Here is an 18,152-nt window from a genome sequence, read left to right on the forward strand (position 1 = left end):
TACTCGGTCTGCTCGTTCTGACATTCTTTTTACCCAGGTGATCCCAGCTATAGCCGATCTCGAGTATCTCACCTTATTCCGACATCAGCACGCAGATCACTCAGTGCTCGACCTACTCAGGCTTACTCAGTTTACTTGACTCACTCAGACTAATCAGTCTACTCCGGTTTGCTCGCTCATCCAGTTTACTCAGTTTACTCGGATAATCTCGGCTATCGCCAGTCCCGGGCATCTCATCCCACTCCGACATCAACCCAAGCTCAAGTATCCTAACTAACAGACAAACTACAGACAATCAAGCGTATGAACTGCTGTACAGGGAAAGAGTTATGGTTACGTCTCCACGCCTCGCCTCGTCAGTGCTGCTAACTTTCTACTTACAACTAAACGACAAAAGTGACGTACAAAATCAAACCACAGAGCAATTATAGGGTGCATCGCCTCTGTGCCCTAGATGCCGCTCTACCGGCGTAGATGTCAACAAGATCCATGTTTTGTCCCTCCCCAGATATCACTATAGTCTGCTCCCCTGGCAGAAAGAATATTCTCCCTCATAAGTATATCAATTCTCATGCAAGTACAAGCTCCCGCTCTCGACTCTTGCATACTGAGATTACTACTACTTCCTCCTCTTCTTGCTTAAATCTTTATCGGAGACTGACTTGAGCGTCGGAGTGGCCTGTCGGAACTCTCCGACACCTGCTAACCCATTCGTTCATGTTGATCTTTCAGGTCTTTGTCCTATCGGAGCCCGCTAAAGTTGAGATGACATTTCCTTGACTGATGGATTGACTGTCGGCGGCATTTGACCGGACCAGCGAGTTGAAACATCCAGTGACAATTTGGCAATATATTGGAGTATATATCATACTGCAATGCAGAAACTTAGTGCTCGAAGAAGTTTCGATAAGAGCTAAACCATATGAACGATACAAATCAAATTTTAAACAGCATCAGCACACACAAGATCGTAAGATCCAGTAGCCACACTCTACAAGAACAAGCCACCCAGACCATGGCAAGCTGAGTCGTCCAACCTCACTCTTTGCTTATACAAGCAAACCTCAGTTTTTGTGCTATTAGCTGAAGCAGGCCCTTCTTCTTCTTCTTTGATTTCTTCCTCTTCTTGCGCTTCTTCTGCAACGAAAATGTTGTCGTTTGTTTGGTCAGAAATGTTTAGCTGGAGACGAATCAAAGTGGCAAGAACTCCTCGAGAAATGATATCTTACCTCCTTGTCATCGTGATCCTCGTGCCCAGCTTCGTCTGCTAAATTGGTGAAGGATCGATCAGTAAAGAGCAGAAGAAGACGAGGTCAGTGAAAGGAACGCAACTTCAGTTCTAATCGATCTCACCATTCTCGTCATCTTCATCGATCCACTTATCCCAGTCCACCTTAAGGAAAGCTGGCGGCTTCGCATCTTCTTTCAGCAGCCTCTGCCACCATTTCTTGTCGAGTTTCTTCGCAACATACACAATACTCCTTGCGCCGATGTTGAGTTTGCTCTCCTGAAACGAAGGCACTCGTCAGAGACGATGTAATCCGAACCTGCTGTAGTGACTTTGACAGCGTGTGTACCTTGACATTGATCCTATCAAACAACTTGAGATCAACTTCATAAGGTACGCCATCTTTTGTGGCGAAGAAACTGAATTCTCCTTCAGGCTCAAGATTGACTTTCACATCCTTGGCGTCCGCTAAGTCAACCGTGAGGTAGACCTTGTCGGATCTCTGAGCCCATTTCACAGTCGGATGGCGGCTACAACAAGAAAAATCATGGAACCAAAAAAACGAATCCAATGCGGCACAGAAAAGGATCAAACCAGAGATTGAACGGTTGATCGGATGAAACGAGAGAGATGAGGATGGCCGGAGATCGAAGAAGTAGAGTAGTACCTCATGGATGAGCTGACGGATCGTTGGCGAACTTCTTCGATTTCGGAGACTCGCAGGAGATGGCAATTCGTTCATTTGTCGACGATGAAGTAGGAGCAGATTTCAGGAAAGTCCCCGAAGGTTCTCGAGACACCTTCGCAAACTGTTTTTTTTTTTTATTTTTAAAATTGTCAGAATTAGTTTTAAATGTATATTAATTCCGACAATTATTATAATATAATTATAGAAAATAATAATAATAATAATATATTAAAACCATTGCAATTTTCCATTCGCAGTGGCGCGCAGCGAGATCCTCCTCCTTCGTAGCTGCCTTCCTCGCTCTCGTCGCCCTCTTCTCCGCCTTCCTTCTCTTCTACTACGCGCAGTACTCTTCTTCGTCGCGCTGCCTCTTGATCTCCGATTCCCTGGACGCCCCTCTCCACCTCTCCAACGGGAGCCCTAACCCGCCCGAGTACTCCTTCCTCGCGTCGCTCGAGAAGCGCCCCTGCCGGATCCCCGGGCGTCGGTTCTTTTGCTGATGGCGGATCTCCCTCAGCTGCGGTCAAGGTTCTCGACGACTCGATCTGGAAGGAAGAGGCGGGAGACGCGGTGGATCCGTGGTTGGCTCCCTCGGTGGTGCGCGTCTACGTATACGAGATGCCGGCTAAGAAACATCGAACCTGACCTCCAATGGCAGCCCTGTGCACCGGCTGATCGAACTGGTAACTCATGATCTTTATTCTGTATGTCGATGGATTTCGGTTCTAGTTTCAAGGCTGTGGCCCTTTTATGTTAATAATGTTAGGAAAAATTTGATCTTTGACGAAAGCAAAGCCAATTGATTTAGATTGGGATGCTTGATCTGTAGCGGAGTGTCCCTGTTTGATATGTCTAAAGATTAGGTGACTACAATCAGATTCTGATTTTTGCAGGCATAAATCACTCAAATCCTTCTCTGGGAGTTGATAAGCAATGCAATTTGGTCATGCCTACTAATTTACATAAAAAAAATAATCCTCTATCATATTGTTGATTCTAAAAAAGGAGTCATCAAATATACTGGCCAAACAGAAATCTAAAATCAGGAAAAATATTATTGATTACAAAATCAATATGGATTAAGACCCTGAATTAACACACAAATGTTCACTTATGCTCCTCTGTATCATTTTCCAATTGTTGTCTATGTACCTTGATTACATATGTTAATCCCTTCTTAGAGCCTAGTGGATGAAAGACCAACTGCAGACATTGTTAGAAGTGCAAATATGTTGAATGTTTTCACATAGACTTCAATTGCTATTATATATCTGTCACTGCCAATTTTCACTTGGTCGTGTAAACTCAATCAGAAACTCTTGTTACTGGTTACAAATAACCTAAGATTTTTATAATTTTTTTCTTTTTTTTTTCATTGGTTACTCTCCAGTTGGTATAGGTTTGACCTGCCATTTTTGTTACTAAGTAGTTCCTAGTTTGCTGCAGTCGAGATCTAGTTCTGATGTAGTAATTCAATATTTTCGATATATTGCCATCTAGAAGCAAACTACAATTCATCTCTGACTCTTCAAATTAATTATTGTAACAAGATGTTAAATAATTTTGAGCATGACTTAATTCTTTTTGTAATCTTTGTGCAGCAATCTGTCTATTACTGGCTCTGGGCAGAATTGATTGCACCGGAGTCTGAGAGGCTTCTGAAGAATGTCATTAGGGTTAATACATCCCATTTTCACAACAATTAGTTATTTCTTGCTTGAGAGACAGCAATGCAAGGCACTTTACAGGGTCTGATGAATGGCCCAAGGTTTATTTTTTATGAACTGTCATTATTGAGTACTATGTTATCTTGTAGATTATGTGGTGTTTAAATCCAACAAATTTTAACATATAGGTTCGAGATAATGCATCTACTCTTGAAGCATTATGTAGTTCGTACTTACCACAACCTCTTTTTCTTTTTTCTACACTAAATGAATGTAAGCGATCAAACATTAGGAATATAGACATGTGCTCTGTTGTTTGCCTTAGGGAAGGCAACTTAATTGATATGCACCACAACCTTATTAAAACTTGGAAGTAAAAACCACAAAATTTACCATAATTATATAGGGATCTTTGACAACTCATATAAGTTGGTATGATAGTTGAATACACAGTCATCCCTTGTAATAGAAGTAACATGGCGAATCTTTAGCGCTTGCACTGAAAATTGCTTCTAGTTGTCATTAGTATTCAGGTTCCTGTATCAGGTGACTCAAGTTGCAGTTGCCTGTGATACTAGGAAGCTCTAAAATGGGTGACAGATCAGCCAGCTTGGCAAGGATCTGGAGGAAGAGATCGTATACTTCCAGTCCATCGTAATTGTGACCTTTTCCTTTTATTGTTTATCAACTTGTGTATCTCTCTTATTAGACTGGTTAATTGACCTAATTGCCTTGTATAGGTACAAACCAGGGAAGTCTAGCTTGAAAAGGACCTTATTCTTTCTTACGTTCCTAATGTTGATCTATGTGATGCACAATGCTTACATGATCCTCGGTCAAAAAGAAGCACAGTGTTACTTTTTTGTGGAAGGCTAATGTTGTATGAGTTTGTCTCCCCTTTTGATACAACTTACTGCCTTCTTGACTATGTATTTTCTTTATATAGCGAGGTAAAATTCGTAGTGAACTCGTGGCAGCACTACATGACAGTGAGGGTGTTGTTATGGTAGAGGGAAGTGCTGGTGAAGCTGGGAAGGCAGCAGCTCATACTGGGATGAGCAGGTAAGATGTTTGTGATTCTGGATGTTTAATTTCTTATGGAAACTTAATATCATGTCATCTGTTGCATCCTTTTAGATCTCTCTTTTGCCTAAGCCCAGCTGGTGATTCCCCATCCTCAGCAAGGTTGTTTGATGTAATTATTGTCAGTGATGCATTAGAGCTTCCATTTGAAGGAATACTTGATTATCGTAAGGTACGTTCAGAATTTATGTTTTCGATTCAGTTTGAAGGAATACTAGATTATTGTGCTATGCAAAATTTATATTTTTGTTCTTCATACCACGGAAATGCACGAGGTTTGTGTTGATTAACTTCTGAATTGAAGTTATTCAATCATCCTTCTCCAAATTTATTTTGGAAAAGCTTAATAGTATTCATCTCAATCATACTCCAAGCAACAAGAAACATGCCATAAACTGAGTTTAAGTTAGCAGTCACAACAAAATCTAGCAAAGATGCATGCAACAACTGGTGTAAGAGGAAAACCTAACCTTGCCTGCTTACGATTCCTTGTCATCTACACGATTTCACTCCTTTGATAGCTTCGACTATTTCTGGAGCTTTCTCTTGATACTTGGTCACAAATTGCATCACGAACTTCTTGTCCGAAACCAGGAAATGATTCCCTGTGAAGCCAGGCTTGATTAAATCCCTTGTGCATGAGAATGCTCAGGACGCCATGCCTGGGCATCATCCTCTTCTCCAGGCTCATCAACAGAACAGTCGGATACTTTACAGTGTGCTCCGGCGTCCATGCCAGCTTCTCTTCCACAAACTTCACAATCTTCCTTGCCTTCTCAGTCGATACCCAAACAATGTGAGGCTGCTTTGCGAAGGCCTCCAAGACCTGATCCCGCGACCATCCCAATCCCCTCAAGTTCTCCACTCTCTCCTCCCACGTCTTCTTGGGCAATATAGCGAGCACCCCGAGGGCACGGGCGAACGTGGTTCTCTTCGGACAGATTCCCATCTTCTTTATCTCCTCGAAGGCCTCGTCGAATCGAGCTGTACCTGTCACCAAAGCGTAGCCGTAACGGATCAAAAGCACTAGGATTACATCGTCGGGCACGCCGTATGCGCGCAGAGCATCGGCCTTGGGGAGCATGGTGGTTCTGATATTGAAGGTGATCAACCAAGGTGAGTGCTTTAGGGCAGTCGCAAGGTTCGCATTCGTTATCGAAAATGATTTGAGGAGCTCAGCGTTGGGAAGCAATCGCTTCTTCACGCTGTGCTTGAGCAGAACGGGGTTGGATGACAGGATCTCCGGGAGGGCCGTTCCGACGAGGCCGATCGCGCGGAAGAGCTCCAGCTTGGGCTTCAAGGTCTTCTCGACATCCATCAAAAGGACACGGGGATAGCGGTCGACGAGGCGGACGAGATGGGCTTCGTCGAAGGCGTAGTCCTGGAGGAGGGTGAGCACCGAGAGCGCTTTGTCGAGGGCGTCGAACTGGACTTTCTTGGAGATGGAGAGGGCGGCATGGTCGGAGATCCCGCACGATCTCGTGAGGAAGGAGGCGGCGGTCGGGGATGAGGGATCGCCGGCACCGACGGAGGAAAGGGAATAGGGTTTGGGAAATCGAAGGAAGTGCGAACGAGAGGCCGCGGCGGTGGTCCGACGATGGCCGAGAGTGGTAGTCACTTGAAGTTGACGGTGGACGGCGGCGCAGACTCGTCGAAACATCGCTGATTTCGCTCTGTTAACAAACTGCTTGACGTAAAGACGGCGGTACCCCCTTTCCCCTCTTCTGCTTAATTTTTCGAATAACTTATTTGTTACCAAATTCAAATTTGTCCATGAAAATTATTTAAACTTTTAATGAAACTAAACTATTGACGTGGTTACTTTTATCATTTAATTAAAATTTTATCTATTAATAAAATTTATATTATTTTTTATTTCTAAAATATAATGAATACTATATTTAAAAACAATCTAAAAAATTATTCATTTCAGCCTAGGTGAAATCCGCTAAATCAACGGCTCTACATGGTTAATTTCACGATTATATGTGAGAAAATAAATTAAAAATTTATAATTATCCACGACGGAGGAGAACATTATTTCGATTTCGTCAAAATTTGATCTTTATCCATTTCAATAACTTTATTCCGTCGTAACCAACTTAATTATATTCCAAGAGTTATTTATAAATTATTCATAACATTACATGTGAACGTTACTAAATCAAATTTATTAATGTTCAAACTTATTTATTTGATATGTTTTTTATAATTAAATAAATATAAATAAATCGAACATTAAATTTGCTCACAAATGTCTCATTCATATTATCATACATACGTAGAAATAATAAGAAAATTAAGATTCGAATTCTTAAATAGGATGAATATACACCTACATTACAACAACAACAACAACAACAACAACTAATACAACTTATTGCATTACTTGTTCATCATGTCAGTATGCACCAATAAGCACATTGAGACGATATCACAGTACTGTTCTTGCTATTTACAGATATTGATCTTGTACAATATACCTTAAAACGCATCTGAGCACTGGGAATTTTCATTCAGGCTTGTGAAGATTGTGCAGGATGTACAATGATGCAGAGGATAAGAATATGCATATGGAGTAACTAAAAAGATCCATCCCGGTAGCTATCGTCACCATTTTGCTTCTTTCAAACATCTTCACCAGGAGAATCATAACAATGACATGCCCAACCTTTGTTTTTAGCTCGTCCAGCGAACTAATCTGCATCCACTTTGGCCTCTCCTGTGTGCAACCGAATAAAAATTATGGCATCATTTTCAGATCAGACTTGGTCCATTTGAAAAGATTAACTCCTGACATTGTTTTTTTGCATTGTTCTTTATGTCTTGAAGATCATTAGTACCTTTAAGGCAAACATCCCAAACAAAGACGATCCTTTTAGAGCACGGTCGACGCCAGACGGTATCCCTCTGGGTGTATTGCTGATGAACAGTCCATACAATCCCATACCAAAGATCAGCATCACTGTTCCGGCAAGGTAAACGTCTGCAGGAAGGAAATAACACCTCAAGTAAGCTTGCATTACATGTCAAAAGAAGGCCAGACTAATCGTTCTGCAATTTCATAAAATTTATAGCACATTTAAGCATCAATGAGCTTGCAAGTCCCATGTTCTGTTCATATGTAGTTTCTGTCTGAGGGGGAGTTAGGAAGTTTATGCTCTTTAGGATTACTCCTCTAAAACACAAATCGAGCCGCAGACATGAACGACACGCAACAGACTGAGGGTGTGCTTTCAACCAAGCACCGGTGTCTTTGATAACTTCATCAGTGTCTTTATTTTATATTTTTAGCACTTTTAAGTGCTGTAAACTTGTAAGACATTGACCAATTTATATGCACTGGCTCGAGGAGTGTTAGATGTATAAGTTCTAATCTCACATGGACTATGATCTCTCCACCCAAGATAAAACACAAACTGCAACAAATCCACATTGGATATTTTAGAAAAATTGGATCCTGTGTGTCTTAAGTAATATAGAGAAGATCAAATGGTTGCCGATCATAATTTTACTCGTTCAATTTAATATGGCCTTGCTAATCTTAATGCGGATAAACTCTGATAGCATCAAATATGGTTCAAGCATAATAGAAAGCACAATCCATAATATGCTTTTGTATAAACCAGATTTGCTGGTACCAGTATATTTTGAAGTATACTACTACTGTTTCTCACAGAAGAAGTAATGTACCAGTATTCTTGAAATTTTGCAGAAATGTACTCCTTAATATGGTGGTATATATGCAGCAGTCAACAAATTATAATTAATCATAAATGTACTTACCAATTGCCTCGACTAACCGGAGTACCATTTGACCAGTATGAATGCCATTAACACAGTTTGTCCAGTAAACTTTATACGCATCAACTATGTAAACACAGCCCTATTAAAGAGAAAATTTTAGAAAATACATTCAACCTACTTGAAACTTGATCAAAAAAAAATTGTGCTTATAGGAGATTCAAGGACCTAAAGGAATATGAATAAAACCAAAAACAACACAAACCTGAAATTTGTAGAGTCTAGACAAGTGCTATAAGCATTGGAGCTCGATGATGTGAAATGTAGCTCCATATTTCATAATTCATACAGCTTCATAACTAGTTTGAATTTTTGAGAAATTGTTGCCAATTTGCAAAAACTTCAATTATATATGCACATCATCAACTTGACAACCAAATCACTTGCAGATTCTCCATCAAATTTGAAAATTGTTCCATTAATTTTGTACCAAGAAATTAGTGATAATATTCCACAACAATTTAGCGAACACATTCATGTCAGATAGTATACATATGACTACCAATTTAGGCTTGTATCAAAATCACTGGAGAGATAAGATCCCTGTAACTGACCCAAATAGTGGGGGAGATTATGGCTTGAAGATGATTATTTATGTCAGCTGGTAAGTATACTGTCAATTATAAAATTTGGGAAACTAAATGGTTCTTGTCAACTTACCATTTTTTTAAGTAATTACATAAAAGATGAATAATATGATAGAATACCACTATTGAAACTTTTAGAACTTCATAATAGTTCCTGGTAAACTAGTACATAATGGTCATGCGCTAGTCATTGTTTACCAAATTTGGAGCTATGAATACATTATTGATAAGAAGCATCAATAGTCGATTTTGTATTGAAAAAAAGGCATTCTTTAACCTTTTATGAGAAGAATATATTTAAATTGGAAGTTGGAATGACTTACATTTAGAAAACATAATAGAGATCCAGCAAGCGAACCTCCAACAGCCAGCAGGGCTAGGAAACGAAAATCAAAAATCACCTGTATTTAAGTTAAGAAGCATATTTTATTAAGCTAATAACAGTTAAAGAAATTACTTCATTTGGTTAACTGAAATTCAATGAAACTACCAGTTAAAAGGAAGTAAACAACATCGATACTAACAAGCATACTACAGCAAGAACTATCGCTGGATATTCGCAACTACTGAGATTTCCATAAAGCTTATATAGTTCATATGATTATCAACATATAGCAAAAAGGATGATAAATAAAATTCAGAATGGAAAGTGGAAAATGGCTAGCTTGGATTTTTCTGAGAGTTCCTTTTGCCATCAACTTATCCACAGGTTTCCTCATTGAATCTTGTCCTGTTCCCCTAGGTCTCTCACCTTGTCATAAGAAAATATGTCATAGCAATGTATTTAGAACAATCCATGGTAAAGTCCACAAAAAAAAATCCATGTTTCTCCTTATGTTTGCGAGCCATATCCTTTTATTATGGTAAAGCTATATAACCAACCAATTAATTGCACATCTGTATTGAAGCTCCTTTTTAAGAGGAAAACAAGGTGAAAAGGATTTTAACTGCCCACTGTAACAGTCAGTTTTCTGCTAGTTGCAATTAGTATACAAGACTAAGGGAAACTAAGATTCTACACGAGCGCAAATGAGATAAAGAAGTTACTTGAATCTAGAGTCTTATACTATACCCAGTTACTTGCAAAAACTAGTTTGTTGTCCAAGTACAACTTCACTGCAGCTCAATAATTAACAATTCAAACAAATCGATTTGCTTCCCCAAATTATTGTAGCCAGAAATTCCCTATAAGAAGGTCAAAAAAGAAGAAAAGAATCACCAAAGAAATTCTGAAAATTTTAATTACTAAATATCTTCTAGTTAAAAATCCCCATCAACTAGGCGTTTTTACAAATTAAATGTGAATCTAATTTTCACAGTAAATGTAGCCTGGTCTCTAGCGGATTGGGATTTCTTTTGAACCCTAGTTTACAAATCAGTGATTCAGGAAAAGGCGAGATCATGGACCAAATTATAAATTCCCCGATCGACGAGAATAAATCAAGGATGAATAGAAACAGCGTCGCTAACCTTCTCGATGGTGGACTCCGTGGCTGGCGCGGGGTGGAGGAGCGCATTGCTGCTGGGATCGGCGGCGAGCTTGCGTGTGAATCCGGAACCAGGGTCGACCTCGGCATCCAAATAGGTTCCGTCGTGAGCGGCAGTGGAACGGGGAGCGTTGGGGGTGGCTTCTCCATGGGAGCGCGAGTACTGGGGAGAAGAAGAAGAAGGAGAAGAAGAAGAAGATAAGCCGCAACGGCAGCAGGCGCGTCGGAGCGGGAAGCTTCTGCGGGCGGGGAAGAAACCCGAGGAGAAGGGCGCCGATGACGAACAGATGGAGAGGCAGAGGGAGGCGGCCGCCATGGCCCGACGCCAGCCAAGTGTGTAAATGGAATGAAATGAAATGAAACGAAACGAAGGGAAACCAGTAACTACTTATCGAGGAAAATAAGAATATTTTTTTTTCGAAAATTATACACGAAAATACTATTATTTTCTTCCATAATTAATTCATGCGAGCCAGACAGAATAATCAACAATATGAAAACGAGAAAAAATAATTCTCTTTATTTATTATTATTATTTTTTGATAATCCAAGTTTTTAATCCAATTAAATGATTGTGACCCAGCAATTTTATAAAATTTAAATAATTTTTATTAAATTGATAAAAGTATTTTTAATATAACAGATTTGATGTGTAATAATTTTAATTAAGATGAGTTAGTTACTGTAATAGCATTGAAATATAAATAAATATATTTTGAATGAGAACTATATTATGATGTAATATTGATGTTTTTTTTAAAAGGGTATTATTGATATCTTGGGTCGAACATCTGAGTTTTTTTTTATATATTTTGACATTCCATTTTATAATCTTATGAAGTATCTTAAACATTGAAAGGGCCTTATTGGATCACTCCGGTGCGCTCCGATCGGTGTTGAGCTTGAGTAAGTTCTCCACGAGATGATTCCAAACACTCGGGGGTAGGTCATGAAATCGGACCGCATCGTATACCCTTGTAACGAAAATGATAATAAAGAACAGACTTTTCATTTTTACCCACCCTTCAATAAACATATAGTCTTTCGTCCAACTTATTTCCTTAAGATTATTAATCATTAAACAGTAAAGTTTATCAAATATTTTTTAATCTAAATATTCAATTAATTCTAGAAGTGAACGGTCTAGTTCCATAGAAATTTTTCAATAGCTAATCTCCATGATTGATCCATCATTATAAAATGTTACGTTCTATTTGAGTATTAGAACTGTGAACCGTAATATGACGATTCTATCCAATAGTAGTCCGATTCACATAAATAATCACTCAGGCGTCCTTTGATTGGTGTTGAGTTTGGGCAAGTCAGGTCATGTACATATCATATACCCGTGAACACCCTTTTCATTTTTACCCTTTTACAAATGTAAGATTTATCCTAATAAAGTTTATCATATCAAATATATATATATATATATATATAGAAGATTTTGTATCTTACGTATTAATTTTAAAATACATGATTTATAATAAGTGTCATTCCAAGCACCTATAACAATAAGTGTCATTTTTAATTTATAATTATTAACCATTTAAGATTTTTCTCATTAGGATTAAGGAATTTAGTTATAATATTAAAATAAAAAAATTTAATTGCTCACGAAGTATGTTGAATGCCGAAGAAAAACATTCTGTGAGCAATTAATTTTTTTATTTAATATTATATTCAATCCCTAAATTTTTTAAATGGAAAAATCTTAAATGACTTAATCATAAATAAAAAAAAAAATAATTTAAAAAAATAAAAATGACACAATTTAGTTTATTACTTAACTCTTAAACCTTAAAATAAATAATTTAATCATAAATCAAAATAAATAAATAAATAATAATAATAATTAAAAATGACATCGTTTACTATTTCGGATGTTCTAGAAAATTTTTGAACGCTCCGAATCTAACGTCACGCACAAGTCACATATTTAAAAATGCGTAGATTATCAAAATCTTATATATATAATCTAAGTTTTTAATTCTTACTACTCGATTAATTTTGGAGATGAAAATTTCATATGAATCCCTAAGAATAAATCTAGAAAGTACAAATAATAAAAACATGGAATCCGTGAGTTCTCCGGCTCATCTTAAATTATTGAGTTTATTTTACATCACGTTGGTGAAACAAATACCCATCAATAATTAATTTCTCCCTACCCACCAATAATAACATAAGAATAGAAAGCCGCTTCCTTACCAGCCAAAGCAACGCTTCGCTGTCCCCGCCCTCCCACATCGTGGCTCCCACCTTCCGAGCACATCTCGGCCGTCCGTCTCCGTCTTCGCCTGCTTTCGACCGTGCTCGGCGGCGTGGTAGACTTTCAGTCAACGGCACGCCCTGACACCGCTGACGAGGAGAGAGAGAGACAGAGAGAGAAAGAGAGAGCAACAAGACAAAGAAGATTACCGGATTTGCACACCGATCGAGAGGAGAGGAGACCGACGCGAGCCGCACTCCTCCGCCCGCCTGAAAGGAGGAAGACGAGATGGGCGCTGCCGTGACGGTATCAACTCGATCCCCGAGCTCGCACCCAACCGGTTGCTTCCCCGCATCTCCCACCTTCAGTTTCAGCTGAAAAGGCCGTCGCTTGACGATTTTGCAGGAGGAGATGGAGCCGCCCGCCGGAGGAACGGAGGAGAAGCTCGGCGGAGGAGAGAAATCGGATGGAGGAGAGCGGAAGAAGGAAGTAGTGGTGGTGGATTCGTCGCCGGCGGAGACGAGGGTGTCCAGGTTGCAGACGCAGCGCCCGGTGGCTCCCATCCATGTCGCCTCGCACCCCGCCGCCACAGCCGGCAACCAACCCGCCCCAACCCCACCGCAGGTAGTCAGCCTGGCCTCGCTGAACTCCAGGGTGTACACCAATCGGATTTCGCTGCTGCTCTTCGTGTTCCACCTCCTGGTGGCCGCCGCCGCCGTGTGCTTCTTCTGCTACAAGGGAGTCCAGGGCTTGCTGGACTTCGGTTCTCCCAGGGCTCGAAGGGAGAGGCATGTGCTCAAGTTCTGGATTCCGCCCATCGAGGGCGCCTCCGTCCTCAGCATCATCCTCGCCTTCGTCTGGCAGAAGACGGTGCGGTTGTATCCCACCGTCATGGTCCACATCATCCTCTGGGCCAGCTTCTTCGCCACCATGGCTGCCGGAATCCTCCTCCTTTGCTTCTCCCTCCCGGCCACCGACGGGCTCGGCGTCGCCCTCATCGCCTTCTCAATCGGCGCCGGCCTCTACACCTGCTGGGTCACTCGCCGCGTCGCATTCACCGGGAAGATCTTCACCCAGGCGCTGAGGCCGGTGAGCAAATTCCCTGACGTGAACGGCCCGGCCTACCTCATGATGGGCGTCGGCTTCCTCTGGATCTTGGTGTGGTGCTTCTCCATCATCGGAGCCCTCAATTTCTACTACCCGCCACTGACCATCCTCGCCCTGGTGCTCAGCCTCGCTTGGACGGCCGAGGTGATGCGCAATGTCGCTAATTTGACGGTTAGCCGAGTGATCGCCCTGTACTACCTCAGGGGAATGCAGTCGAACACCCAGTTCAGCTTCCAGCGCGCCACCACCATCAATCTCGGCAGCGCCTGCCTCGGCTCGCTCTTCGTCCCCTCCATCGAGGCGCTCAGGATCATCGCCCGCGGCCTCAACTTGTTGGAGGGAGAGGACGAGTTCTTGTTCTCCTGCGCTCACTGCTGCCTCAGAGTCATGGAATCCATCTTCCGCTACGGGAACAGCTGGGCCTTCGTCCATGTAATCCATCAATTCCGCCCCTCCGCATCGAATTTGTAGTTCAAATTGAATCAAAAATGCGATCTTGATGACGAATGCTTGCAGATCGCAGCGTACGGGAAGGGGTTCGTGGAGGCGTCGATGAGCACTTGGGGGCTATTCGAGCGGAACAAGATGGAAGAGCTGGTCGACTCGGACATCACCTCCGCCGTCTGCTTTTTGACTGGGGTGACCAGCGGCGCCCTCTCCCTCATCTTCGCCGCGTCGTGGACCTTCACCTCCCACAAGCACTACACGGCCACCGTCTCCCTCCTCGCCTTCTTCGTCGGCTATCTCATGGTCAGTTCTTCTCTCTCTCTCTCTCCGTCCCGCTTCGCTCGCTCCAGAGGGACTCACCCAAATCCCTTTCCCGCAGACGCGGATCGGCATGGCGCTGCCGCACGCGTGCGTGGCGTGCTACTACGTCTGCTACGCCGAGAACCCGACGTCGCGCCTGTTCGACTCCACCATCCCGGAGCGGCTGCAACCAGATCGACCGCGAGGGCAACGTAGCCACGCCTCGGTTCCCCCGGCGCCCCCCTACCGCCTGACGCCCGCCGCCGCACAATGGCCGCTCCTGCAGACGAGCCGCCGCGCGGTCGAAGGATGGTTTGGCCCGGCGATGCGACGAGTCAAGCGCCGCCCGCGCCCACCACGACGGCGATGGAAGGAGACGCACGACAAGTGTTTGCGTATTTGTCTCAATAAAAAAGACACGAGAGCTGTACTGCGAGGTGGAAGGGGCGGAGTCGTCGTCGTCGTGACGTAACTCGTAAGCCTTCGGATTTAATTGGTGGGGCAGGTCTCATTGGATCGATCTGATTGGCGTTTTTTCTCGTTGACTGATTAATCTGCCGCCATCTTCGGTAGGGAATATTCCGGGAAATGTTTAAGTTTTGTCCTATTAATAAATAAATTTAAAATACAATTTATACATATTTAAAGATTAATTTTTAGAATATTTGTTCATGTTAAATTTCGAACTCTGAAAAAATTCAAACTCATGGATGTATGTTTATCAAAAACATATTTATCTCGAATTGATTTGGTTAAAATTGTAAAGAATTATTAAATTTGTGAGGAATTTTAATTGGAGCTATCGTTTTTCATGAATTGATTTAGGTAAAATTGTAAAGAATTAGTGAAATTGTTAGGAATTTCAATTGGAAGTATAATTGTTATGAGTTTATTACTTTCAAGTCCGAAAAATTAATTGGGTGTGACAAACTATACGCAAATCAAAATTATTAGAAGAACTAAACAAAAGTATAAAAAAAGGTACCCCTTAATTATAAAATCATCAAAAAAAATAATAAATAATAAAAGGAGGCTCTAATATATTTTTACTATTAAAAATAACGTATCAAAATAAATTAATTCAATTTAATTAAAAATAAAATTATCTTAATTAAAATTATTTTTTATAGCCGTTCAAAGGTTGTAAATGAGTCAAGCTTTTATTTGATAAGATAAATTTGACTAAATTTCTTTTATGTGAACTTAAATTTGATTTTAATTTGATTTGAACGTAATTCGTTTAGATGTTATTGAACTCTCTAATCAAACTTATTTGAAAATTTTACAATTTGAAATTTTTTGATTGGTTTATAAACTTAATGATACAAGTTCATTTGTTCATTTTAAAAGTTTATTTATTCTTTGACGATGATCTCACACACTCTAGAAAGGAGTAAATCATGACGACTTTTTACCCTAACACTGGGCTCTTTTACATGGGAGAAGTTAGACACCCAATAAGATATTTTGTACTCGTTGAGAATCAGACTCTGAGATTCGTTAGGGTAAACAACCATACAAGTACCAATGGTGTTAATCTGACGCCGAGCTGCTTTGCCAGGCCTGACGTGGCGCAGTCGGTCAATAGAATGCCCAGCCTGGCCGATACAGGGGCCCACGGTCAAGGAAATCTGACCCAGGCATAGGCGGCCCCAAAGGTCAACCAAGTGGCTAACGTGGACCACAGTGGGACCCGTAATCTCGAGGTAGGTACCCTCGGCTAAGGGAATACGAGAAGTATACCGGGTACATCTCCACCCGGCCAGATTCACATCCCCGGACCCCGGTCCACCCGGCCAGCACCATCTACACCTCGGCCCAAACATTGACTACACTGCCGAGCCTACCATCTACACCTCGGGATTGCCGAGCTATCTCCCGGGATTCACATCCCCAGACCCCGGTCCACCCGGCCAGTACCATCTACACCTCGGCCCAAACATTGACTACACTGCCGAGCTATCTCCCGGGATTCACATCCTCGGACCCCGGGACCCCGTACCATCTACACCTCGGCCCAAACATTGACTACACTGCCGAGCTATCTCCCGGGATTCACATCCCCCCGGTCCACCCGGCCAGTACCATCTACACCTCGGCCCAAACATTGACTACACTGCCGAGCTATCTCCCGGGATCCACATCCCCGGACCCCGGTCCACCCGGCCTTTCACCCGCAATGTCTGGTTCGCCCGGACAATGCCTCCTTTCCACGCTTGGTCCTGGGTAAACCCGACTGTTGTCGGTCCCAGATAATTTCCCACTCCGATAAACAATCCTGGCTCAAGTTTAATTCACACTACAGACAAAGAAGCGTGCAAACTGATATGCAAGGAATGGGCTACGCTCATGTCTTCGGCATCTTCCTTCCCTGTGGCAATCATCTCCCCTTTTCTGGCTAAACGACAAAAGCCAGGGGTATCGCCACGTCAGAAGACGGTTACAGACAGCTTGCCCTTGTCCCCCAGATGCCATCTTCCTGACACAGATGTCAGATAGTATCAGAAGTTGTCCCCCCGGATACCTTCAAAGTCTGCCATGCTGACAGGTGGAGGGTTCTCTTCACAGGTATATAAGTCCTCTCACAGGTATGAAAGAGGCATCGTATTCTTCTGATACTCACGACTATCTTCCTCGTTTTCACGACTTTCCACCTGAAACCTAACTTGAGCGTCGGAGTGGCCTGCCGGGACTTCCCGGCGCCAGCTAACCCGTTCGTTCTTCAGTGATTTTGCAGGCCTTCTTTCCCGTGGGACCCTTGACGGTTGAGGTGGCATACTGTTGACCCGTGGGTTGACTATCGTCGGTTTTTAGCCGGAACATTTTGGCGCCGTCTGTGGGAACTCTGAGCTAGACGACACGATGGTCACCACCAGACGCACCACCGACAACCGCGACCATGGCGGAGATGGAGACCCCGATACTACTAATCCTGGAGCCCCAATCTTGGGGCCAGGGGGTGATTTGCAAGCCACCATTCAGGCAGTGGTGGAAGCAATGATCGCTCAGGGTCGGATACCATTACCGCCTGCACCCGTGAACAATGCCCCCGCCGGGGCTCATCGACTTTCACCTTTGGAGGAGGTTATACCTCCTCAAGGCTCCTCGAACCGCGGGGGGTGCTCCACTGAGGCTGACTCGCACGGACCCCAGGGGGGAGGGGGAATAGACGGTACGACCCTAAGGGGAAGGCTCCCCTGGCTTCCCCATCAGATCCCCCTATGAAGCTGCATAAGAACCCCTTCTCCAAAGAAATTTTGGAGCAAGGGTTACCCCAGCATTTCAAGATTACGCCTATAGGGGAATACAACGGTTCCTCTGACCCTGAAGATCACCTCGGTAGATTCGAAAATGCGACTCTTCTATATCCGCCTGTGGATAGAAGACCTGCTCCAGCTCCTCCTCAACGGGAGGCACGAAGAGAGGCTCCGCAGAGGCCATTGCCTCCACCCCCACCTCGGCATGAGCATCGTACCGTTCAAGCTGTGGATACTCCACAGGCCCCCAGGGAATACGGGGTTCCCGCTGGAAACCACCCCCCG

At 42.6% G+C, this 18,152-nt stretch overlaps 3 protein-coding genes and 2 pseudogenes across 5 annotated transcripts in view; 2 read left to right on the top strand and 3 right to left on the bottom strand.

The window, feature by feature from the left end:
* Nucleotides 1–885: 885 nt before the first annotated feature.
* Nucleotides 886–1,987, bottom strand: LOC141811677 (uncharacterized protein OsI_027940-like). 2 transcript variants are annotated; one of them, XM_074699707.1, is made up of 5 exons: nt 1,896–1,987; nt 1,578–1,758; nt 1,354–1,507; nt 1,230–1,264; nt 886–1,137 (listed from the first exon to the last, which is right to left on the bottom strand). In XM_074699707.1, exons 1-5 carry the CDS (start codon nt 1,898–1,900, stop codon nt 1,039–1,041), a joined length of 474 nt encoding a protein of 157 aa, XP_074555808.1. In that variant the 5' UTR covers nt 1,901–1,987; the 3' UTR covers nt 886–1,038. The 2 variants fall into 2 exon arrangements, with proteins under 2 accessions (XP_074555808.1, XP_074555807.1); XM_074699706.1 differs by having other exon boundaries at nt 1,230–1,267.
* LOC141811502 (putative arabinosyltransferase ARAD1) lies at nt 1,955–5,065 on the top strand (annotated as a pseudogene).
* Nucleotides 5,035–6,351, bottom strand: LOC141811899 (uncharacterized; annotated as a pseudogene).
* Nucleotides 6,352–7,025: 674 nt separating this feature from the next.
* On the bottom strand, nt 7,026–10,877 carry LOC141811387 (uncharacterized). Its single transcript, XM_074699433.1, has 5 exons — nt 10,528–10,877; nt 9,381–9,458; nt 8,453–8,552; nt 7,510–7,652; nt 7,026–7,388 (listed from the first exon to the last, which is right to left on the bottom strand). The coding sequence occupies exons 1-5, from the start codon at nt 10,858–10,860 to the stop codon at nt 7,179–7,181; spliced, it is 864 nt and encodes a 287-aa protein (XP_074555534.1). The 5' UTR covers nt 10,861–10,877; the 3' UTR covers nt 7,026–7,178.
* Nucleotides 10,878–12,840: 1,963 nt separating this feature from the next.
* Nucleotides 12,841–18,152, top strand: part of LOC141811528 (uncharacterized) — a 6,007-nt gene continuing 695 nt past the window's right edge. Inside the window, exons 1-4 of one of the 2 annotated variants that reach the window (XM_074699553.1) lie at nt 12,841–13,062; nt 13,162–14,295; nt 14,380–14,613; nt 14,690–15,241. In XM_074699553.1, coding sequence (XP_074555654.1) covers nt 13,045–13,062; nt 13,162–14,295; nt 14,380–14,613; nt 14,690–15,082 — 1,779 coding nt within the window. In that variant the 5' untranslated portion in view covers nt 12,841–13,044 and the 3' untranslated portion in view covers nt 15,083–15,241. Of the gene's footprint in view, nt 13,063–13,161; nt 14,296–14,379; nt 14,614–14,689; nt 15,242–18,152 lie in introns of those variants that run through there. The other variant, XM_074699555.1, reaches the window with a different exon arrangement.

The sequence above is a fragment of the Curcuma longa genome, chromosome 17, assembly GCF_044706935.1.
Source record: "Curcuma longa cultivar G26 ecotype Majalengka, Jawa Barat chromosome 17, ITB_CL_G26_1.1, whole genome shotgun sequence".
NCBI classification, from domain to species: Eukaryota; Viridiplantae; Streptophyta; class Magnoliopsida; order Zingiberales; family Zingiberaceae; genus Curcuma; species Curcuma longa.

What these genes read in the sequence shown, in the direction of transcription:
- LOC141811677 (XM_074699706.1), bottom strand. An exon ending in CGATGAAGATGACGAGAATG is followed by an intron (nt 1,268 to 1,353) that starts GTGAGATCGATT and finishes TCACCAATTTAG; the next exon opens with CAGACGAAGCTGGGCACGAG. An exon ending in AGGATCACGATGACAAGGAG is followed by an intron (nt 1,138 to 1,229) that starts GTAAGATATCAT and finishes TTTTCGTTGCAG; the next exon opens with AAGAAGCGCAAGAAGAGGAA.
- LOC141811387 (XM_074699433.1), bottom strand. Translation starts at nt 10,860, where the DNA reads ATGGCGGCCGCCTCCCTCTGCCTCTCCATCTGTTCGTCATCGGCGCCC. An exon ending in CGGAGTCCACCATCGAGAAG is followed by an intron (nt 9,459 to 10,527) that starts GTTAGCGACGCT and finishes ACTTAAATACAG; the next exon opens with GTGATTTTTGATTTTCGTTT. An exon ending in CTCTATTATGTTTTCTAAAT is followed by an intron (nt 8,553 to 9,380) that starts GTAAGTCATTCC and finishes TCTCTTTAATAG; the next exon opens with GGCTGTGTTTACATAGTTGA.